At 39.9% G+C, this 21,481-nt stretch overlaps 1 protein-coding gene across 11 annotated transcripts in view; it reads left to right on the forward strand.

Moving 5' to 3' along the window:
- NAV2 (neuron navigator 2) overlaps positions 1–19,611 on the forward strand; it is a 372,985-nt gene extending 353,374 nt beyond the window's left edge. For 7 of the 11 annotated variants that reach the window (XM_039724986.1, XM_039724990.1, XM_039724980.1 and 4 more), the window contains 14 exons: positions 1,943–1,951; positions 2,369–2,541; positions 4,462–4,615; positions 5,101–5,260; positions 5,723–5,823; positions 7,123–7,218; positions 7,370–7,538; positions 9,257–9,492; positions 10,648–10,802; positions 11,260–11,331; positions 11,804–12,000; positions 12,185–12,303; positions 15,411–15,614; positions 15,942–19,611. In XM_039724986.1, the coding sequence (XP_039580920.1) occupies positions 1,943–1,951; positions 2,369–2,541; positions 4,462–4,615; positions 5,101–5,260; positions 5,723–5,823; positions 7,123–7,218; positions 7,370–7,538; positions 9,257–9,492; positions 10,648–10,802; positions 11,260–11,331; positions 11,804–12,000; positions 12,185–12,303; positions 15,411–15,614; positions 15,942–16,067 (1,971 nt within the window). In that variant the 3' untranslated portion in view covers positions 16,068–19,611. The remainder of the gene's footprint in view (positions 1–1,942; positions 1,952–2,368; positions 2,542–4,461; positions 4,616–5,100; positions 5,261–5,722; positions 5,824–7,122; positions 7,219–7,369; positions 7,539–9,256; positions 9,493–10,647; positions 10,803–11,259; positions 11,332–11,803; positions 12,001–12,184; positions 12,304–15,410; positions 15,615–15,941) is intronic. The other 4 variants (XM_039724991.1, XM_039724981.1, XM_039724983.1 and 1 more) reach the window with 1 other exon arrangement.
- Positions 19,612–21,481: the final 1,870 nt, after the last annotated feature.

Genomic DNA, 21,481 nt, shown 5'->3' on the forward strand with positions numbered 1-21,481 from the left:
GGCTAATAGAACGTCCAGTCCCTTAAGGAAAATGTGGTATCTGTCATTGAAGTAAAACAAACTAACAAGAGAAGATCATTCTTGTGGGTTTTCTTTTGTTTTTATCTCGTAGGGCTTTCTTACAAATGAACATATTAGACAGTTTAAAAACTCTTTGTCCAGCATTAACTTGGACTGCTAAGAATAATATAAAAAAATACTGATCTTTAAAAATTTTTTGTGACGGACATCTCTTTTGGAAGTTTTTGCATTACTTACCTGTCCTTTCCCGTTTTTCCCTCTTTGCTTATCATGTACTATGTACAAGGTACCCTGTACTGGAGGAAAGGTACATTATCTTCAACTCCCATTTTCAATTAGACCATAACTGCCTTAGTGACCTAGTCTGATTGTAGTTTGGACTGAAGTCCCTAGATCCTTATTGTAGTCAGTAAAACAATCCACCCCTTTGTTCCCACTGAATTTAAATTTCCCTGGATCTCCTGGGTATACAGAAAAATCTGTAGAGATGCAAAATGTGGTTAGAGCTGGTAAAGGCTATTTACTTGGTATTCTCTCAAAAATGTTGATGAACCTCCTGAACTGTAAGAAAGAGCTTCCTGAACAAGTGCTTGTTATTCTCTCTTATCTCAGAGGTTTCATTTTGGTATCTCTTGGTATTGCCAGCTGCTTCAAAAAAGAAGCATTTCCACTCTGCCCCTTAAATAATTGGTAGAATGGAAACAACATCTTGTCTAAATCTTTCTTGTACTGTACGTTAGTATATAGACAAGGTAAATTGCTGTAACTTTGAAATTTCTAGCAACCCTTAGTTTGTGACACAAAACTTTTGTAGTTTTAAGATAAGATAAACACTTTTTAAAATTCTTGTTTAGCTTCTATTCTTTGTTATTGTAACCTAGTGGATATGGTCTTACATCAGCCTACATTTCTCATTCATCAGATAACTATTTTTGAAGAAGGTTAAGGAAACATTTTTTATTATAAAGTTAAATAAATAAATTTTCATGAAATAGAAGAAACAGGACAGTATTTTTATGTTGTTATTAAAAATTAGTACATCATTGCTATGAAATGAAGATTGGAAATTAAAACACTACAGAGAAGAGTGAGATGAATCTGATTCACGGATTCTTTATTCCACCGGTGCTGAGGAAGTTCTCAGCTGAGGTCTTTGTGTTCTGTGTAGAAGCAATGCAGATGTCCATTCAGAGCTGAAACATCAGAGTTTCAACATTTCTCATTGTAGGAGTCTCTGTCTAGCTTAAAAAACTGTTTTCAGCTCATATTAAGCCAGCCTGTGTACGTAAGCAATTTTTGCAATGGCATTAAAAGGCGTACATGGAGTATCCTGAGTGGGAGGGGAGCCATGAGGATCATCAAATCCAGACCTTGATTCCATGGGGGTTTAACTTTTAGGGCTCCCTAAAAGTGAAACTTTAAATATCTAAGAACATTGTCCAAATGCTTCTTGAACACTACCTGTTTAATTGTATCTTTGGGGTCACAGCAGTTTAACGACTTGAATATTAATTCTTGTTTGGAAAATGGCAGTCACATTACTGAAGGTTATTTTAGTTGCAGGTGGGTAGAGAAGTTGCAGTCTTTTCACATGGTGAAATACCTGTTCCTGCAAGGAAAAATACATTATTAACTTGGCTCTTAGCCAAAGCACTCTGCCTAAGCTAAGGAGAATATGTAATTTAAATAGTTAAGAAAGTTTGGTGTGTTCCTCAGGTAATGAAAAAAAATGGCCATATGTGGTTTGAGACTTCTGGTTTTGAAAAGGCAGGGTTCTGGTTTTAAAGTAACTGTTTGTCTTTGTTAATCATTGATTGTATTTGTCTCAGAAATCCAAAACTTCCCTCACCAGAGGCTTTATCTGTTAAAACATGTCTTTTTTCCTTCCCCCACTTCCTTTTGCTTGCACTTCTTCTGGCAGGTCAACGAGGTAAGGAGGACCTACTTTAAACTCGGACGTACAAAGCTAACCCCCCATTGACACCACTAACCCTTCCAGCACCATTAACCTGGGCTGGGCCCTGTGCCAGCACAGCTGCAAGCTGTCACCACGCTGCTGTAGAGCTTGTTGCACTGAACAGAGTTTGCTGTCAAATAGCTCTTCAAAAATAGGAAGCATCCATAGCCACTCCTATTGACCTTATTAATCTGATAAACTAGTTAAGGAAAAAGCTTTTTTTATTTTTCACCCATGTTACTGTGTATGTGAGTATGGCTGTAGCATCTGGAGTATTTGCATGCTGAGAGTTTTTACTCTATGAGGGTTTTTTTGCCTGGTTTCACTCTTAATGATGGACCTGCTGCTATGGCCTTTTTTTTTTTGGTTTTTTTGGTTTTTTTTTTCCAGTTACGCAGCTCCTTCAAGCAAGCTTTTGGGAAAAAGAAATCTCCCAAGTCAGCATCTTCTCATTCAGACATTGAGGAGATGACTGATTCTTCCTTACCCTCCTCACCAAAGCTACCACACCACAAGACCACTGTTTCAACACCACTGCTGAGAGCTTCCCATTCCAATTCCCTGTAAGTGATTTTTGTAATTTTTAGACAGAAAACAGCATGAAAGGCATCTTGCTGCATTGGTAGAGGAAAGGCAGAGGACAGAAATGCTGAATTCATGTATTCAGAGATTTAAAGATGCATGAGCTGACTCCCAACCCAGTACTTTCCATTAGTGTCTAGGAAGCCAAAAATCATTGCATCAGTGCTGAAGTGTAAATATTTCATTGGATTGCTCTCTCAGCAGAATGTACTGATTATCAAGAATATTTATAACCAGCGTGACCTTGAGGTGCCAAATTAATTGGATCTCTTCTGTTAATTAAACAAACCAGGTCAAATCTGGGATTTTGTTTCTCTTGTCCAAACACAGCACATACTGTATTAATCTGCTGTGGTAAGTTCCCAATTCTATTGACAAATTCAGATAAAGGAAAGGAAATCAAACACTGCGGATTAGTGATACAGATGAACTCATCTATCTGCTTGTGTCTGGTGGATGGAGATGATCCACTCACCTTTCCTTCTGTAGCTCCCCAGCCACCTGTGGCTGGTCCTTTCCATGGCCACCTGTGAAATAAAGTTTAACAATTTGAGTCTGAGCTCACATTTGAGAATGTACATGGAAAATTTAGTGAAACAGCTTTTAGGTTAATTCCATCAGTAGCTTTGTCACTAGAGCAGGATAAATACAGAAAGTTGTAACAGTGAGTATTGTTGTGAAAGCAGACAGCCTCCTGACCTTGGGAGGTCATGCAGAGCTTCCAACCTGATTTCAGAACAAATGCATTGGAGTAGTTCCCTTCCACTTGTTTTCACATGAAGAGGTGAAAACAATAGCAATAGTTTCCAGCTGTATAACAGTGATGAAATGTCAGTAGCAGAAGATAATCCCCCATGATTTTTGTATCAAAGCTTCTTCTGTCTCTTGAGCCTAACTCAGTGCATTTCTGGTGACTACAGCAAGTTGTGCTTTACAACTCTCAGGCCAGAAAATTGTCAAATGATGATCCCATCTGTCATCAGCCAAAATGCTGTGTGAGTACGTCTCACCTTGCTATGGAAGCCAAAAGGATAAATGTGAACAAAGAGTAAATATGTGAACTAGGGGAAGGATAGAGAACAAGTAAAACTGGTGCGTTTTGGCTTATTGGCTTTTTGGTAGGGAAAACATCTCTCATGAAACTGATTTAGCGAAAGACATGTTAGGTAAAATCTCCCCTAAAGCGTGCAGCTGCATAGTTGATCTTTATACAGATACAGTTACAAATGTGCTGGAATGCTGTTACTCTGATTTTTTTTTTTTTTTTTTTTTTTTTTTTAATGTGGGCGGAGGGGAAAAAAAAAGCCACCAAAAATTTTTTAAGTGTAAGTTCTTTAAAGCGAGCAGGAATTTATCATGCTTGAATTTTTTTTTTTTTTTTTTTTTTTTTTTAAATGTGGGCGGAGGGGAAAAAAAAAGTTCTTTAAAGCGAGCAGGAATTTATCATGCTTGAATTGGTGTAGAGTTCCAAACCCTCCAGAGCAGTTCAGGGAAACCCAGCTGTGCACACCTGGTGAGCTTTAAATCTGTCTGTGAACTCATCAATCTCCAACCAGCTGCTGTTAAATGCCTGCCCTTAATTTATTTAGATTTTGGCTTTGGAAGTTTTCCTTTATAGCAACTACTGTAAAAAAAATGAAGACTATCCGATAGTAGGTGTTTTCAGAGAATTCTGTTTCAGATGTTGATTTAAAAAAAATAACCCTCAGACATCTTTGTTTCATCAGACTCTAAAATAACCATGGCCTGTTTAATATCTGACTTACGGCATCACTAAATCAATAAGCCCAAACTGCTACCTGCTTCAAGCAGAATAAAAAGAATCATTCCTCTTCTGCTAATAAATCCTGGAGAAGCAGCAGAAGGAGAGGAACGAGCGCGTGTTTGTCGGTGTCCCGCAGTATTTCGGAGTGCGCGGACAGCGAGGCTGAGACGGTGCTGCAGCTGCGGAACGAGCTGCGGGACAAGGAGATGAAGCTGACGGACATCCGCCTGGAGGCCCTCAGCTCTGCCCACCAGCTGGACCAGCTGCGCGAGGCCATGAACAGGATGCAGGTGAGGAGCAGCTGCCCCACATCCCACAGCCTGTGCTGGTGTGGCCAGCCCCCCCCACAGCACTGATCTGAGTGCTTGCTAAAGGCTGTGTTTAACCCTGTGCCAGTGTTCAACTTCATTAAAGGTCAGCTTGAACACCTGACATTGCTGCCCTCAGCTGCAGCTGTTTCAACCCCAAGACAGGATTTTGGGGAACAGCATTTTGGGGACAGCATTTTTTTGGCTTTCAAATGTTTCCACACTCTCTGCCTTAAGGTAGTTGCGTTTCAGTGTTAGTGAATTCCCACATATTTAGGTATTTTAGGATACTTTTAAAAGTTTCACAGAAAGGACATTTTAATAATTAAAATCCTTAATTAAACATGGTGGAAACAGCATTTCTGCTAAGCTACCTTTTATTCTTAAATTTCTTATAAATTTCTTATGTTGCTATCTTATAATCATGTTTTCACTGTGCCTTCTAATGTCTGATTTGTCTTTTCAAGAGTGAGATTGAAAAGTTAAAAGCAGAGAACGATCGGCTGAAATCTGAAAACCATGGCAGCTGTAGCAGGGCTCAGTCTCAGGTTTCCATCTCCTCCTCTCCCAGACACTCAGTGGGTCTCTCTCAACACAGCCTGAACCTCACGGAGTCAACCAGTCTCGGTGAGTTCAATGAGAAGGGTGGTGGGGCAGGTTTTATCATGCACTTGGAAAGCTTGAGTTGGTTAGCCATGGAAAAATGAAAGCATGAAGATTTTTAACAGCTGAGGTGTGGAAATATGTCACGAGCTGGCACAGAGCCTTCTTTTAAATATCATCATAGGTCTGCTACACCCTCCAATTATGACCTCAGCTCTGAAAAGTCATGTTTAAAGCCATTTAATAGTGCACATTTTCCAGGAGATATATCATAGGAAGGAAAATACAGAGTAACTGGCTAATAATTTTCAATGACCTTCCCTTTTTGAGAGGGCTATGTGACAGGGAAGTCAGTCAGCCTGGTTCTTGTGCTTTACCTCGGGGCATGTGAAGCCCAGACATGTGGTGTTTGACTACAATAAACCAGAATAGTCTTCATTGTAATTGAGCTCCAGCTGTGAAGCTGTTGATGTTTCCTGTCCACAGACATGCTCTTGGATGACACTGGAGATGGCTCTGCCCGGAAGGAAGGAGGCAGGAATGTCAAAATAGTTGTCAACTTCCAGGACAAGATGAAATGGAAGGAGGTGCGTTGTGTTTCATCCCCAGCTTTGAAATGTAGGTAACTTCAGAATGTGTGAGAGAACTCAAGCTTGCAAAGGACTTTCAAGGATTTTCTCAGGAAAACAGTTCATTGGTGTGTTGATAGTGATAGAGAGGGCACTTGGCTACCTCTAGCTTCCTTGGAGCTGCTGAGAGGGACCGAAATGCCAGAAGCACCAATCTTATGGAAGCACTTGACAAATCCAAACTGGGAGATCATTCTAGTTCAAGTTGTCCTCTCTGGCACAAGTGCCCTGTTTAGAATGACATCTTTCAGATGTTTTCCATCTACAAGTACATGAAAGAATCCTAAATACCCAAATAAATTGCAAATATTGTAAAGTTGCATCCTGTCTCGTGTGTTTAACATACTACATGCATGAATGTATTACACAGTCCTTGACAAGCAATGGCCTTGCTATCTCACATCTTTGAGCACCTTTAAAAGCATGTTTAAGGAGTAACTTCATGTCTTCCTGAGGGGTGGAATCTGAATGATCATAAATAAAATGGACTCAGAAGCTCTTTCTATTAAATACCTATTTTGCATTAATTATTACAACCCTGGATAAAAAGTAAAACTGCTGCTGATTGACTGCAATCACAGCAAGTTTTAGTAACACTTCAAATCTCATGATAGAAATTAGTTTTCTCTTCAATTAATGTTTCACAGTAAGTGTAGCTGTAGAAAACCAGAAAAATTATATTTATTCTGATTTCTTTTATCTGCCTTAAAAGTAACTTACAAAATGCAAAATGCTCTGATACATCATATATAGTATATAAATATAAAGTCTCTATATTACTAGAGCCATGTATACATTAGAGCCATGTATAATTTATCTATATATATATAGGTTTCTGTGCTCACAGAAGAATTTCTAAAAATAAATAGGATAAACCTAGCAAATGTAACACCTTTAATTGTGAAGTCATGGAAGAATGAACTTGACATCTACTTTTCTGTCTAGAATATTCCTAAGAGACTTTCTGTCTCATTGTTAAACTGTAATCCTCTCAGAGATTTTTGAATTGTTCATGGATTGATTAATAAATACCTTTAGCTTAACACCACAGCCACCTGAGTGTTGTTTAGGTTTGCAATTCCAACACTGTAGAAAATGTTTATTATGTGAAAAGAATTCCACATGCCGTTCAGAATTCACCATATAGAGTGGTAAGGATGCACCATTATTTAGAAGTAAAAGGGGAGGGGACAGGGAAGCCAGTGTTTTAATCACATTAACCACACTTGTCTGACAGAATTATTCCTGTGCCTTTAGGATTCCAGGCCTCGCACCTTCCTCATAGGCTGCATTGGAGTCAGTGGGAAGACCAAGTGGGATGTTCTGGATGGGGTTGTAAGACGCCTGTTTAAGGTCAGTGGGTACAAAATGCTGCGAGCTCGAGTTCTCCTGGGGGGTGTTCTGATGGTACCAGGCTGTATTTAACTTTGTGCATTAAGCACTGTCACAGCAGAGAACAAGCCCCCAGTGCTGCCTGACTTCCCGTGTCCCTTTCCCACCCCAGGAGTACATCATCCACGTGGATCCCGTGAGCCAGCTGGGGCTGAACTCAGACAGTGTTCTGGGTTACAGCATTGGGGAAATCAGGCGCACCAACAGCGCAGAGACCCCGGAGCTGCTGCCCTGTGGGTACCTGGTTGGAGACAACAACACTATCTCAGTTACCATCAAAGGTAATTTCACCTGACCTGCCTGGTGGAGTTTTCACTCTTGAGTTTATCAGAGCTTGCTGTGTCCAGAAACTCAGAGGAGTAAAGACTTTTTATTGTGCTGCTTTTTCCTCTTCCTACCATTTATTTACTTCCTGCGATTTTCGTGTGATAAAGTCAGCACTTAGGGTATGCTGAGTCTGTAATTTCAACAAGTTTTCAACCTGAAACTCTAGGAAAAATTACACACTTCACAGATCTTAAGTTGTCCTGGAGAAGACTTCACACCACAAAGGATGCAGTGGAGCTGTTTGAGCAGCAAAGTACTTTCCAAATGAGTGAAGCCTCAAAATTTCATTATTTCTTTGTCACAGGTGTACTTGTTATTTCCTTCATGCAGGGTTTAAAAAAAATAGATCTTGACTCATTTGCTTGATTGGTCTTACTGAAGGGTCCCTCCTTAAGTACCAGGAAGGAGGGAGCCCAAATTGTATGAAACTCCTTAAAATCTGGATTTCTCAAAATGTATGGTTTTCAGAATTCCCATTGATTTCATTCTGTAAGACTGATAAAAATTTAGTATTTGTGTTTCTCATTTGGTTTCTTAGGGAAGAACTTTTTAAAGAAAACTATGCTGTGAAACTAAGTTCAGGGGTAAAGCCCTCAACTGCTGCATTTTGAACATGTATCAGTTTGCTCAAAGTTAGACCAGTGAAATCTGCAGACAGATGGTATTTGTGAGCAGTGCCAAACATTCTTCAGTTCAGCTTTGAAATTTGACTGAAAGCAGATTTTTGAAGATTGGTGTAAAAACCAATACAAGGTAACCTTGTATAGCAAAGCAGTGGGCAGGAAGATGCAATAAACTGTGAAATACATCAACTTACTGAGGCTTGGCATTAACCCAGGATATTCTACTCATATAAAATGCATTGTCCAGTCATAAATCCTAACTGAAATATTGCATAAGGTCTAACTGTGTCTGTAAAGCTGCAGTTTGAGTTTGTATTTAACTTGCACTGACTTGACTTGTGCCTTGAAGGTTCATAAGTGATAATAGTTTTCAATAAAAAAGAAATGTATTTAATCAGTTTATGGAAAATCACTTACATATACCTTTGAGATACAAAGCTGCCTATATAAATATTTAATATTCCAAGTAACCACTGAGGTGCAAGCATTTCTCTGGGTGATCTGCCAATTTCCCTTCCTGCTGTTTATTTTGAAGCACTGTGTATTTTTCCTAAGCCAATTCTGCCTAAAATGACTGCTGACATGGCATAAATGCTTATCAGTAGGAGTTTTCTGTTAGAGGAGATAACTATCAGCACAGAGGAGGAGTTTAATTACAAGCATTTGGGAAAGTAGGGGGAGTTGATGATAGCTGGGAGTTTTTTGTCTAGTGATCCAAAAGTAAACAGGTACATTCAGGGTGAATGGGTGGTGAAATGCTGTAAAGTGGATGGCTTGTGCATGAAAAGTGTAGCCTGGAATCCTTTGGTGTGGCAGCTTCCAAAGGGCTTTAGGGGTGCAGCTGAGGACTTAAACAGGCTGAAGGAGGATCCAGGCTAAGCCCACGGGTCACCCCGGCACTTGTTTCCCAGCTTTATGTGTGCCTCTCTCAACCACAAGGGATACTGGGGTGGGGAAAGGGTTTGCTCTGAAGTGAAGAGCAGCTTGATCAGGTCCATTTGGATAAAAACTGGAAATCCCCCTAAGAGAGGCGTGTTTCCCTGCTGCAGGTATCTGTGAGAACAGCCTGGACGGGCTGGTGTTCGAGTCGCTGATCCCCAAGCCCATCCTGCAGCGCTACGTGTCCCTGCTGATGGAGCACAGGAGGATCATCCTGTCTGGCCCCAGTGGCACGGGCAAAACCTACCTGGCCAACCGCCTGTCTGAGTACATGGTGCTCAGGGAGGGCAGGGAGCTGGCTGAGGGCATCATCGCCACCTTCAACGTCGACCACAAATCCAGCAAGGTGAGCAAGCACCTTGCACTCCTCGCACAGCCACGTGTCCCAAATGAGAGACCTTTCCTAATCCGTCATTTTGAACTTAGCTTCATTTTCAAAGCGTTATGTTTATCCTGAAGGAAACAATGCTTAAAGGTTTTCAGATTCACTTGATTATGGATCTGGAACAGCAGGCTTCCAGGTGTGTATTTAAACACTTAAAGGTGTCATGATTTTCAAGTGTTTAGGAGCCTGAGAATTGCCCAGGAAGTGAAACACCTGCATAAAATTCCCAGAGATTTAAGCGATCCCTATTGCATGTGGGCACTTTTCCCAAAACCCTCAAATGCATCTGTAGGCTGTCAGGAGCTTCTGCAGCTGCAGTTATCAGCAGTTGTAGTCATGTGCTGGGTTTGGGGTTTGGAGGGGCTGTTGTGCAGACACATTCCTGGGCAGGTAAGGCATGTCTTTGCTTTTTTTATATGCTAGTGGTTTTGATGAATATACTTCCAGTGATCATCTAGATTAAAGGAAAGAAAGAAAAAAAAAATCTGTGTATTTGATGGCCTTAGGCATATTTTCCTCTGGAGGAAAGGGATAGTTGAAGTTGTGTTGTAAGCCACTGGTGTGATTTCAGACATTCTTTAAAGCTGCTGAGAGCATTTCAGCCACTCATCTGCAACACCAAAAGCTCATCCTCCTTTCCATCATTACTGAAGGCATCCAGATTTGGCCTCTGATGAGGGATGGTTTGTTCCAGATTAATTTTGTCATCTGTATTTTGATGGAAACACAATTGCAAGATGATAAAACAAATATGCCTGGAATGCAGAGTTCGTTTTGGTATGGGGAGAGTTGATCAAGTTCCTGAAAACAAAAATATGTTTCAGACCTCTTACGTCTGACATTGATGAATAAAAAACACAAACTAAGTTACAAAATATTACCCTTCTTTAAGCCCGTATCTCACAGAGGATTTCTGGCACAGTCTCTGAGTCTTCAGTATAACCTACAAAAGAGAAAGAAAACCATATCTTGTGTTTTCTCATAGAAAATGTGTGATTTGTTAGGTGTCAGACTCTTTTGCTTTAGGTTTTGTTACCAAGCTTATTTATCTTGATTGATTTTTTAAGAAATGTGAAGACAAAACATTTTTTTTGCTTCTTTATATCTGCTTTGCAGGAACTCCGCCAGTACCTGTCCAACCTGGCAGACCAGTGCAACAGTGAAAATAATGCTGTAGATATGCCTCTTGTCATCATTTTGGATAATTTGCACCACGTTAGCTCCCTAGGAGAGATCTTTAATGGACTTCTAAACTGCAAGTACCACAAATGGTAAAGAAATAGTATCAGAACACATTGCAAATGCTAATCCTGTACTCAGTGCACTGCTTCTGCAAAATGCAATCACACAGAGCCTTCATTAATTTAGTAATGTGGAGGAAGATGACCAGGTTGTCCATATTGTGGACAGTGCTTCAGAGGGATTTTTTTCCTTCATAAAATGATCCATTTTTCTGAAATAAGTAATTTAAAAGTAGTTGTATTTGCTTCATGATGTAGATCATTAGTAGTAAAACCCCATTTGTAGTGAAAGGTCCTGTTTTGGGACTTGTGGTTTGCTTCCAGAATTTGGTCACAGAATCTCAGTAAAGAATTTGGTGATAAGTAACTACAAAACATTCTTTGACAAAAGAGTTTTGAATGACGTTTTTTAATGTTTAGGTTTTACTTAAAACTTGTTTTTCAATGTTCACAAGTTTGATTTGCTTGATTTTTTTTCTCCCAATAGTCCATATATTATTGGCACAATGAACCAAGCCACCTCCTCCACACCTAATCTTCAACTTCACCATAATTTCAGGTACTGTTTATTCAGGTTTCTCATTTGTGTTTGTGGGCTGGCAAAGGAGTAATGGCTACTGAGTAATTTTAAATTGTTCTTATCAGCTGAAATAGCGAAGTGAGAGAGAAATGCCATTTGCTCCTGGTTGCTGCCCTGACATGTTCAGCTTGGTTAAAGTGCTGTCATTAAAAGAACTGGGTTCATAAAACTTTTTATTTTTTAGAGGATTGTTAAGATACTTTATTTTCTACCTGATTTTCAGTAAGACATTATTTAGGCAAAGGAGATTAATGAGAAACAAGCTGAAACAATGCACAATAAAAAACAGCTCATGTAGTGAAATATTTCAAAGTAACTTCTGCTGAAAAACATGTATGACTGGAATAGCCCATTTTGATCCTGATAATCTGGAAATAAGAAGGGAAATGTAGTCAGGAATAGTTAGTAGCATGGAAGAGAAATAATGTCCATTTCTGATGTTGTGCCATAGATGGGTGCTATGTGCAAACCACACTGAGCCAGTCAAAGGCTTTCTCAGCCGTTTCCTGAGAAGAAAACTGATTGAAACAGAGATCAGTGGCAGGATGAGGAATGCAGAGCTGGTCAAGATTATTGATTGGATTCCCAAGGTCTGGCAACATCTGAACAAATTCTTGGAGGCTCACAGCTCCTCTGATGTTACTATTGGTAAGTACTCTGCCCAGGCATATGTAAATATATGTATTTTATTTCCTTGTATATCAGGTGTATCTTTGTATACTTCCTTGTGCTGTGTCATGTAAAAAAGGCTTTCTTTAAAACCTAAGTTTTAGATGTCATCACCCTAATTGCACTTGTGATTTGAGTGTAATATCTGAATTTCCCTCTCCAGGTCCACGGCTCTTCCTTTCCTGTCCAATAGATGTAGATGGTTCTAGAGTTTGGTTCACTGACTTGTGGAACTACTCCATCATTCCATATCTTCTGGAGGCAGTAAGAGAAGGGCTACAGGTGAGCAGGCAAAGGGAAAAATCATAGGTCTAGAATGGCATCTGTTCAAAAGGCAACAGAACTCAATAGTGGCAACATTTTCTGTGGATGCAACCTCACACATTGAATATCTGCATGTCTATGAAAATGCAACCAGAGCTGTCAATAATTTCAGGCAGAATTAGTCTCTTCAAGCACTTTTGAAGTAGAGAGTGGAAGAAGTGGTTAGATGCCAAACTGCTGATGTTTGCAGTGGGAGGAGTTAGACGTACAAATACCTTTCAATACTGAGTTCCAGAAGCACACCTAAAAATTATCCTGTGCATCTGAAAAATATGCTTGTCATCATTAACTGTGTTACACAGGATTTTCCTTTGGAAGTCAAATCTTTCAGCATAGGAACAAAGCTTTGCATGGGGACAATGTATACATGAGTGACAGGAGCAGTATCAGTGACATTTTGATTACTTCTCAGGATTTAAGATGATTTTTTTAGGAGATTCCTTTATATTTCTTTTCAGAGGATGAAGTGAAATCATCATTGATTGTCTGTGTTTTGTAATTGATTCATAATCTGGAAATTTGGAATAGCTTTTGGTGTCTGTATGACTGTGAAGCTTGTTGGAATCAGGAGGAGGGTTCAGCAGAGAATTGCTATGGACTTGCCATTTAGGTAGGGGGAAAAAAGGAGGTTTTTTAATAAGCAGCTCTTTGTTCACAAAATAAGCCCAGCAGCACCTACTTTAAAATATGGTTTATAACTAATCTTTTACTAATGGCTTCTTAAAAAATTGTGAAATACATTAATTCTCTAAGAATTGGGCAATTTGGGCAGCTCCCATTTGAAATTTGTCACTACTTAGAGTTAAGATGATCTTTGGGACAATTTGGGACAATTTGGGACTCATAGACATAAGGAAGACAATATCCTGGAGTACACTCAGGAACTTTGCTAGAAATGGAACAGGAGAACTATTTTGCATTAAACTTGTTTTAAAGGAAGGTAATAGGACCTAGGAATCTGTCCAATCTAAAACAAGAGAAAGGAGAGCAGGTGATTTTCCTTGCTCTTGAAATGGAGTAAACTGACACTCACAGTAATACATGGGCTCCTTGTACTGGGTTTTGGAGCTCTCATATAATTGATCAGTACATGTGGAAAGCATTGAAAAATTAGTAAAGGAAGTGGAGAGAGAGTAACTGATAAAACCATCCTTTTGCTTCCTTGGTCTGCCCAGTATCTCCATCTGTCCTTAGGGTATTTGAATGGCTTGTGTTCCAGGTGTGAGGACTTCAGTTTCTCAATGTGCTTTAGATTCTTTATCCCCTTCAGCCCCATTTCCCCAGACTGCACTAATTCATCCCTCTTTAAATAATTTTCTTTTGTTTGGTTGATGGTTAAGAAGATGCACTTTAGTACTTGAAGTATAGCCAGAGTGGTGTTAATGAACAAGCTAATGCTAGAAAGGTGGGTTTCATCTGGGGCTGTTTTCTGTTCCTCATGCCCACAAAGACACCTCTGAGAGCACATCTTCTTTCCTGAAATTGCCTTACACAAAGGAAAGGTGGAGTCCTAATTTTGCTCTCATCTCTGTGGATCTGCTCTCAGCTATTTTTATGTTTCTGTTTCTCACTTAGAGAATTACTTTGGGTCAAATACAAACAAACCAAATTAATCCATACAGTAATTGCTCTCATGGGAGCTGACTCATTTTGTTCTTCAAAACAAGGATGTGAAAATTAGAAGGTTGTATAAAACCTGAGTTCTTCCTGCTTGGTCTATCAGTACAGAATGCAGCACCAGCAAAAAGAGGACCCAGAGTCCCTGAGGCTTCCTGCCACTGTCAGTCATATTCCAGTGATTTTTCTTTCTTGCTTTGTGGAGCAACCTCTTCCATCCTTGTTCCATGACTTGCTCCCTGGAAAACATGCTGGTGGGAGGGGTGGACCGATGTGGTTGCCATGGAAGAGGGTTGGTGAGTAATTTAGTCTCTCCTTGGCTCAGATCCACTCAGAGTTTTGCAGGAGAAAAAATGTGAAAAATACAAAATCTTTGCCACTTACCAAATGACGTGTATCATTGTAAATTTGAGAACAAGGTTAAAATAGGAAATTGGGTTTGCCCCGTCTTGAAACTGGGAAGATAAGGTAGGAGGGCTGAAGGATGAAGGGTCCGGGCTGTGGAGGAGGCTCAGTTTCAGATTGCCTAGCACCATCTGCTGGCACCTCTGCTCCCTTCTGCTTCACAGCACACCATGGGTTGGTATTCACAGCACTTTAATGCTTTGTGCATGCAAAATCTAAACCCACAAAAAATGTATCGTGGAGAAATATTATTGAGCAAAGTGAGATAATCCTAGATCCATCAGAGAACTGGTGAATTTCTTTGCTAGACCCTTGTGCAGGTGGATAAAGGAAGAGGACAGTGACAAAATGTCAGAGACAAGCACCAGTTGCTGAAGGATGTTGATAGTGATGTTTATAAAATGAAGACAAATGTTTTAAAGCCACTTGTAGTAGTATTTATGCTTTTGGAAGTCATGAGGCATTTAAATGAATATGTTGTCTTAGAATAGGGATTCAGTAGTGCAGTCTGTTCCGTCCAGAAAAACGCTTTTGAAGCTGAGCTTTCCTACTTAGGAACCTGAGCATGGACAAATGCTGCTGGTGCTTTTTCTTGGTTGAATGTGAAAGAAATCTGACTTGAAAACTTTATGCCTTGACATCCATCATTCTTGCTTGATGACAGATCTCACGTTTCCTCCTCCACATTCCATGGGTGGCAGTTTGTAAGACAGCTGCCAGTGCAATCCAGATGTCAGCACTGATGGCATCTTTTGTGTGCTGACATTGTTTAAGTTGACTTAATTAGGTGACGTTATTTTCAGGCGTTTCTTCCTTCAGCTGGTGCCAAGAGAAGGGCACTGCAGTCTCAGAGAAGGTGGTCAGCTCCTTCGAAATCAGTGCCATGACAAAGGGCTTTGTGTGTTTAGGGTAAGGAAACTCTCACATTCAGCCCTGCTTGCAAAGTGTTTCCTGCAGCACAAGAACCATGGCACATTCATTTTGGTTAGGTAGGCAGTGGATGAGATGGTTGGAATGTTTGACATGGTTTTGTGCTCTTTCAGTTGTATGGGAGGAGAGCGCCCTGGGAGGATCCTGCCAAGTGGGTCATGGACACCTACCCCTGGGCAGCCAGCCCCCAGCACCACGAGTGGCCTCCTCTGCTCCAGCTGAGGCCCGAGGATGTGGGCTTTGATGGCTACTCCGTGTCCCGGGAAGGCTCCACCAGCAAACAAGTTCCAGTGAGTGATGCTGAAGGAGATCCTCTGGTAAGTTCTCATTTCTGAACAGCAGAACCGTTTCATTTGCCTTGTTTCTAGGGATTGGAAACAGGAACTGGTCTGTGGCTGTAGACTAACCCCTTCAGTCGTCTCATTTTTTCCTTTACTGGAAAAGCTGTGTTTTACCAGTAACTTGAATGCTGCTGTGATTTACAGTCAATACGTCTGTTCTGAGTCTCAGTATTATTGCCCCTGCTTGTTTCTCCCTTTCCTTCCTGGCCACTGGCAAAGCAAACTCCACTGTAGTTGTTATGTGGAGTTAATGTTGTTCCTACCTCAAAATACAAATAATCAGGAACTTCCTTGGCTCTGCAGATGAACATGCTAATGAGACTGCAGGAGGCAGCCAACTACTCCAGTCCCCAGAGTTACGACAGCGACTCCAACAGCAACAGCCATCACGATGACATCCTGGATTCCTCTCTGGAGTCAACGTTGTGATCTCCCTCAGACAGGAGTGTTTCCACTCGACAAGAGCCTTGATCACAGACTGATGAAAAGAACATGTTCCTGGGCTGGGATCTCAGTATTAAGAGCTGCAAGAACAAGACACTTGTAGCAATCTTGAACCTGGGTGCAGGCAACCCAAGTGACCTTTTTATTGTTTTTCTTTTAACGATGATGAGAACTGCACTACTCCTTTGTTCCTTCTTTTTAGTTGCTGTAAGCTCTCATGCCTAAGATCCTGAAGATGTTAAAAATAGTCATCATTACTAAGTTGAAGGGATTGAGGTGGGGGGGCAGTTTCACAGCTGTGAAGCAAGCAGCTTTGTGCCGTGTACTGCCTGGAAAGAGAGGGAAGAGGGAATATTTGTCTATGCTGCTTCTGACCAAACACATTTACATGAGGGCTGGACTTCTACCAATCAGCTTTGTGGGTTAAACTCAGCTTCATATAGTTCTGGTGCTATAACAATATTGCTTGCCTCTGTAATAATACTCAATGAAGGCAAAGCTGCAAAACAGGGAAGTTTGAATAAATATTAAAAAAAGATAAAAGGAAAAAAAGAAACTAAAACAAAAAGCGCTGCTCTCCTTGCCAGTCTGAGACCTTGGCTTTCTTTCATTGTGTGTTTATAAAGATTATATATATATAAATAGGAATATATAAAAATATGTATACAGTCTGAACAAATCAGGTTTTTTTCAAACACTGTGTAGCAATCAATCCTGCTACAAATGAAAGATCAGGTAGCCTTCCGCTAGTCAGGGCCCAATTCTCTTCCTACTTACATCTACACCACCAGATGGGCTGACTTCTGTGGTGCTTACACCCCACTAATCCACCATGAGGAGAGAGGGGCTTCCCTCCTTCACAGAAGTCAGTGGCAGGGCTGTGCCCCATGGAGTCCTACAGCTCCAGAGACCCTTGGCAGTGCACAGGCATGGTGAGCTACACCTCTGCAAAGGGATGAGTTAGACTTTCATTTTTTAATTCTTGCCATGAAATGTGACAGCTGTTTTTAGAAAACTTTAAGTTTTGTTCAGAGGTTTCATTCCAATCAGCACAACCATAAGAGGATTAATTAAAATTCAGCTCTGTGGCAGTTCCAGTGCTACTCTGGTGACAATACTAACTCCTGTGACTTTTCTTTTTAATTTCTTTTAATTTAAAATAAAAAAAAAAAATTAAAAATATCATTTCAGCAGTATTCAGGTCTGGAAAAAAAAAGGTAAGGTACTGAGTACTGTGTCTTTTGAGTTTAGCTGTGCCATGCTTTTGAGTTGTGGCAGAGCTGTGAACCTGGTTTGGTTTCTCCTCTTGTGTGAACGCACACACCTACATGATCAGTGTTAAGGCTTGTACTTGTGTTGGGGAACAAGAAAACACCTCCCAAAGAGTTGCACTTTCCTGGTGACACCATTACCCCCAGCACACCAGCTGTACCTCAGCCAACACCTCACTCCTCAGGAGGGATTCGTACGAGCCTTTCCAGCTCTCCTCTGGTGCTGACTTTTAAAAGCGATGCCTTATTTTGTACTAATTGTGTTTGATTAAATTAGTGCTGTATATTATGGAATTTTATTTAAAGAAACAGGGCTAAAGTCATCTCTTGAAATATCATAAGTTGCTGTGAATATTGTTTGTATGAGATACTAGAATTTGTTTAAATGTGATAAAAAAAGGAAGAAAATGAGATAACATTTCAGGTTCATATCAATCCCCAGCTAATAAATCGCTGAAGAGCTGTTTTATCCATGCAGGAGGGACAAAAGAAGCTTTTCTACTCTAATAAATTACAGGAATATGCTGGTTTTTCAATGTACAGGAAGAAATCTTATTACAAACACTTTTTCAAGAGCTTGTGGGTTTAAAGGAACGTAAACAAACAAGTTGATGCTTCTGTGACTCAGCTTGAGAGGATGGTTTTATTATACCTCATGACTTTCTGTAATATAACTGTACTTTGTCTTACTAAGCTGGTCTTGAATCTGCTCCTCTTACAACTTTTAAGTGCTGATGACTTTTTTTTAAGAAAAAATATTGTAAAAGGAAAAATTTAAATATTTTAATGGTGGGAGGAAGAGCTTGGTGTTGTTACTGTTTTAACCTTATGAAATCTGATTTAATTATTTCACTGAATGGAATAACAAAGGCTACTCAGCCAATTTTCCTAATCCAGTTCTTGGTACTGTAAAAAATGGGTTAGATCTGTATGGAATCAAATCCATAGCATGCTGATGATGAGTTTGAGAGAAGTTAATTTTTCCAGTAGTCTTGACACTTCTGCTTCCCAGCACTGACTTTACCTGCTACTACTGTGAATTTTGGTACTTAATCCCCCAACTGAATCCATGCAGACAGAGCATGTGCCTGTAAAAAAAAAAATCCAATTGCAGGGCTAGGGCTTTAAATGGACTTGATATCCTAGAAGATGTCTCAGTTGACCTTTAACTAAGTGCTAAAAGACATGTTTAAAGTAGTGTTTTATTTGTGGGGAACGGGGTATTTTTTTTTCATGTTTAATCCTGTGCTTAAGCTCAGGAAGACATTTCTATTATCTCTTCTTTTTTATTGACACTAGCTTGGCTTAAAGTGAGAGAGGCAATTTTGAATAGGCTAGTCATTCTGAGCATCACAATATTCCGTGTCTTTTCTGAAACTTGGGGAAGCAGGGTTACCTGTTGTGCACATGTCTTAGTTTTTATCAAGACTTTTCATAGATTTAGTCTTTCTTTAGGTGACTTTTCTCATTTAAGGCTTTTTCAAAAACATTTTTTTTTTTTTTCCTTTTTTCTCCTCCTTACAAAGTTGGCTTGTTTGAAAAAAAATCAACAAGAAATGCAAGATTCTATGCAACATTCGTGTTGAGTTATAAATGGAGAGAATAAACCATTTTCTTTCCTTCAGAACTGCCAAGAATGATACAGGCCATAAATGAGATGTGGGTTTTTTGGGGGGAAGGGGAGGAGGGAGGGGGTTGGTTAGCCTTTTTGTACATTTTGAAAGAAGCAAACTTGATATTTCATTGTTGATGCTTAACTTCAATATTATGTGTATGAAATCTTGTCTAAATGTGGCAATTTTCTTTCAAGAAAAAAATAATATACAAAAACAAAGCAAAAAAATCTTTGTTGATATTAAATGGAAGGTTGCTGTTTTGATCTAGTCATTTCCAGTGGAACAGTTTATGAAATATGTTCTATAAGATGTACATTTTTTCATTGTAACATAGAAATGTAAATATTTGATTAAAAGTGCTGCATTTTGATGAATTTTTTCTAGCCATTTTTAAAGAGAAAACTAGGAATTGAGTATTTTGTGTACGTTTATGATGTTTTCCATTTGCTCCTCTCCCTATTTAATTTTCAGTTCTCGTTTAGGATTGGAATTTGTGAATGGTCTGTTTGAGATCATGCCTCCCCTTTCTCACTCTGCCCTTTTCTACCCCTTCCCCACCCCGTGTCATGGAGAATAAAGCTGATGATTGTACCAGTCTTAAATTATTCATGATTCAATAAAATTGATGCCTATTTATTCAGATTTGTGGCTTCCCAGAACTGTTTATCCCTTCCTAATCACCATTTTATAATTTTTCATTTGTAGATCATGGGGTTCACTCCTTTGGTTTTGTTGGCTTTATTAAGTACTTGTGAAGAGTTGCCAACACCCCTCACCTGTCCATCCAGTCTAGCCTGGAATGTTTCCAGAGGTATCTCCTACCCCTCTGGGCAACCTTCATGTTCCACAAAGTATTCCAATTTTCTCTTCACCCATTTGATAGAGACATTATGGTTATACAGTAATAAATACACCATCAGTAAAAACATGTAGGAAACTATTATCCTTCATGACAAATAAATACTCTGACTAAAAAAAAAAAATAAAAGTTCTCTATTCAAAAAGGATAAATGCAAACACCTCTTCACTTAAAATCTAGGGGTTTTGGGTTTTTTTCCTGGATACTTACTTCTTCATGTTTCTTTTTTGACAGTTCCTTGTCCACTTATCACCTGTTTGAATGATTAATGTTGGTAGGGCAGATTCACGTGTGAAAAATTTCTAAGAAAATAAAAAGAGAAGCTCTGCTGAAAACTGATGATTGACATTCAAGTTTGTTCAATCCAAAAATACTCTTAATGACACAGTAGTGTAAATGGTAGCTCAGAGCTGGTCTGTAATGTGGGCATTGTCTGTCCTCCACAGCAGTTTTCCAGAGGCAGAATTGCTTTGGACATGCTACAGCACATTTTTCTGTGTTCTGTAAACTTCCTTTGATTCACAGAATTGCATGTCCTAGACTTGGTCGTGGTAAATGCTTCAGCCATGATCTTGAACAGTTTTGAATCCATACTGGACTGCTAAAATGCTTATTATCTCTCAGGAATTCTTCCTTTCCTTTTTGGCTGCCCTATCCCTTTCCCACATAATTTTCTCTGATCTATGCACACTGTCTTGACTTGAATTATCTACACTTTTCTTGACTTTTTCTTTCCTTTGCGTCCTCTTCTCTTTAACCTTTATTTTCCTACTTTTTTTTGTTTCCAACATTCGTTTTCATTTTATGACCTTCCTTGATCCATCTCATCATTTCTCAGATTAGATTAATGCCATAAGATTAATGCTGACTTCCTTTCTGCAGTGGAAATGGGAAATTCTCTGGAGTCATTCTATAAACTCAGTCAGCAGCACATGACATGTATTTACACCTTTCTCATTCCTGTTCCCTTTTCCACTGGTACTTTGGAGTAGTTGCCTCAAGAACCAGAGAGGAAATTCCTCCAGATACTCTGCAGGCTCCCATCCTCCATTCCGCACTTCCTGTCCATTTCACCACTTAACTGATGCCCTGGATTCTGACATTGATCTCTGTGGTAACCAAGGGTTATCTGTGGTTTCTAATGTGGATGTTTAATCTGGTCCTTTAGGGGTTAGAGCAGAGCACAGCAGCTTCCATCTTTGCCCCTGGCAGTGGGGCTGACTGTAGGCAAATCCTTCCCCATCATCATCTTGGATAGCTTAGCCACACACAGAAATCCATGTTCCTCTCTTCTTCCTCAATCATAGGATGGTTTGGGCTGGAAAGGACCTTTAGAGGTCATCTAATGATGACCATCCAAATCCCTGCAATGAGCTAGGACATTTTCTTTAAGAGCAGGTTGCTCAGTCACAGGTATTTCTGATTTGCTCAGAGGCTAGAGAGATGTTACAGGGAGTGGAGACCGTGGTCGGGCTACATATGGGTAATTTCTCCTCCGGGAAGTTCACCCATGTAGGGCTAGCCAGTTAAGAAGTCTGAAGGACCTTACATGAAATGGGATCCACAGGCAGATGGGAAAAGGTCATGCTTCCACTGAGAGCCTGACTGAAAGCCCTTTGTAGAGCACAGATCTGGTGACCTGCATGTCAGGGA

This window comes from Passer montanus, unplaced genomic scaffold (genome assembly GCF_014805655.1).
Source record: "Passer montanus isolate IOZ18808 unplaced genomic scaffold, ASM1480565v1 scaffold54, whole genome shotgun sequence".
NCBI classification, from domain to species: Eukaryota; Metazoa; Chordata; class Aves; order Passeriformes; family Passeridae; genus Passer; species Passer montanus.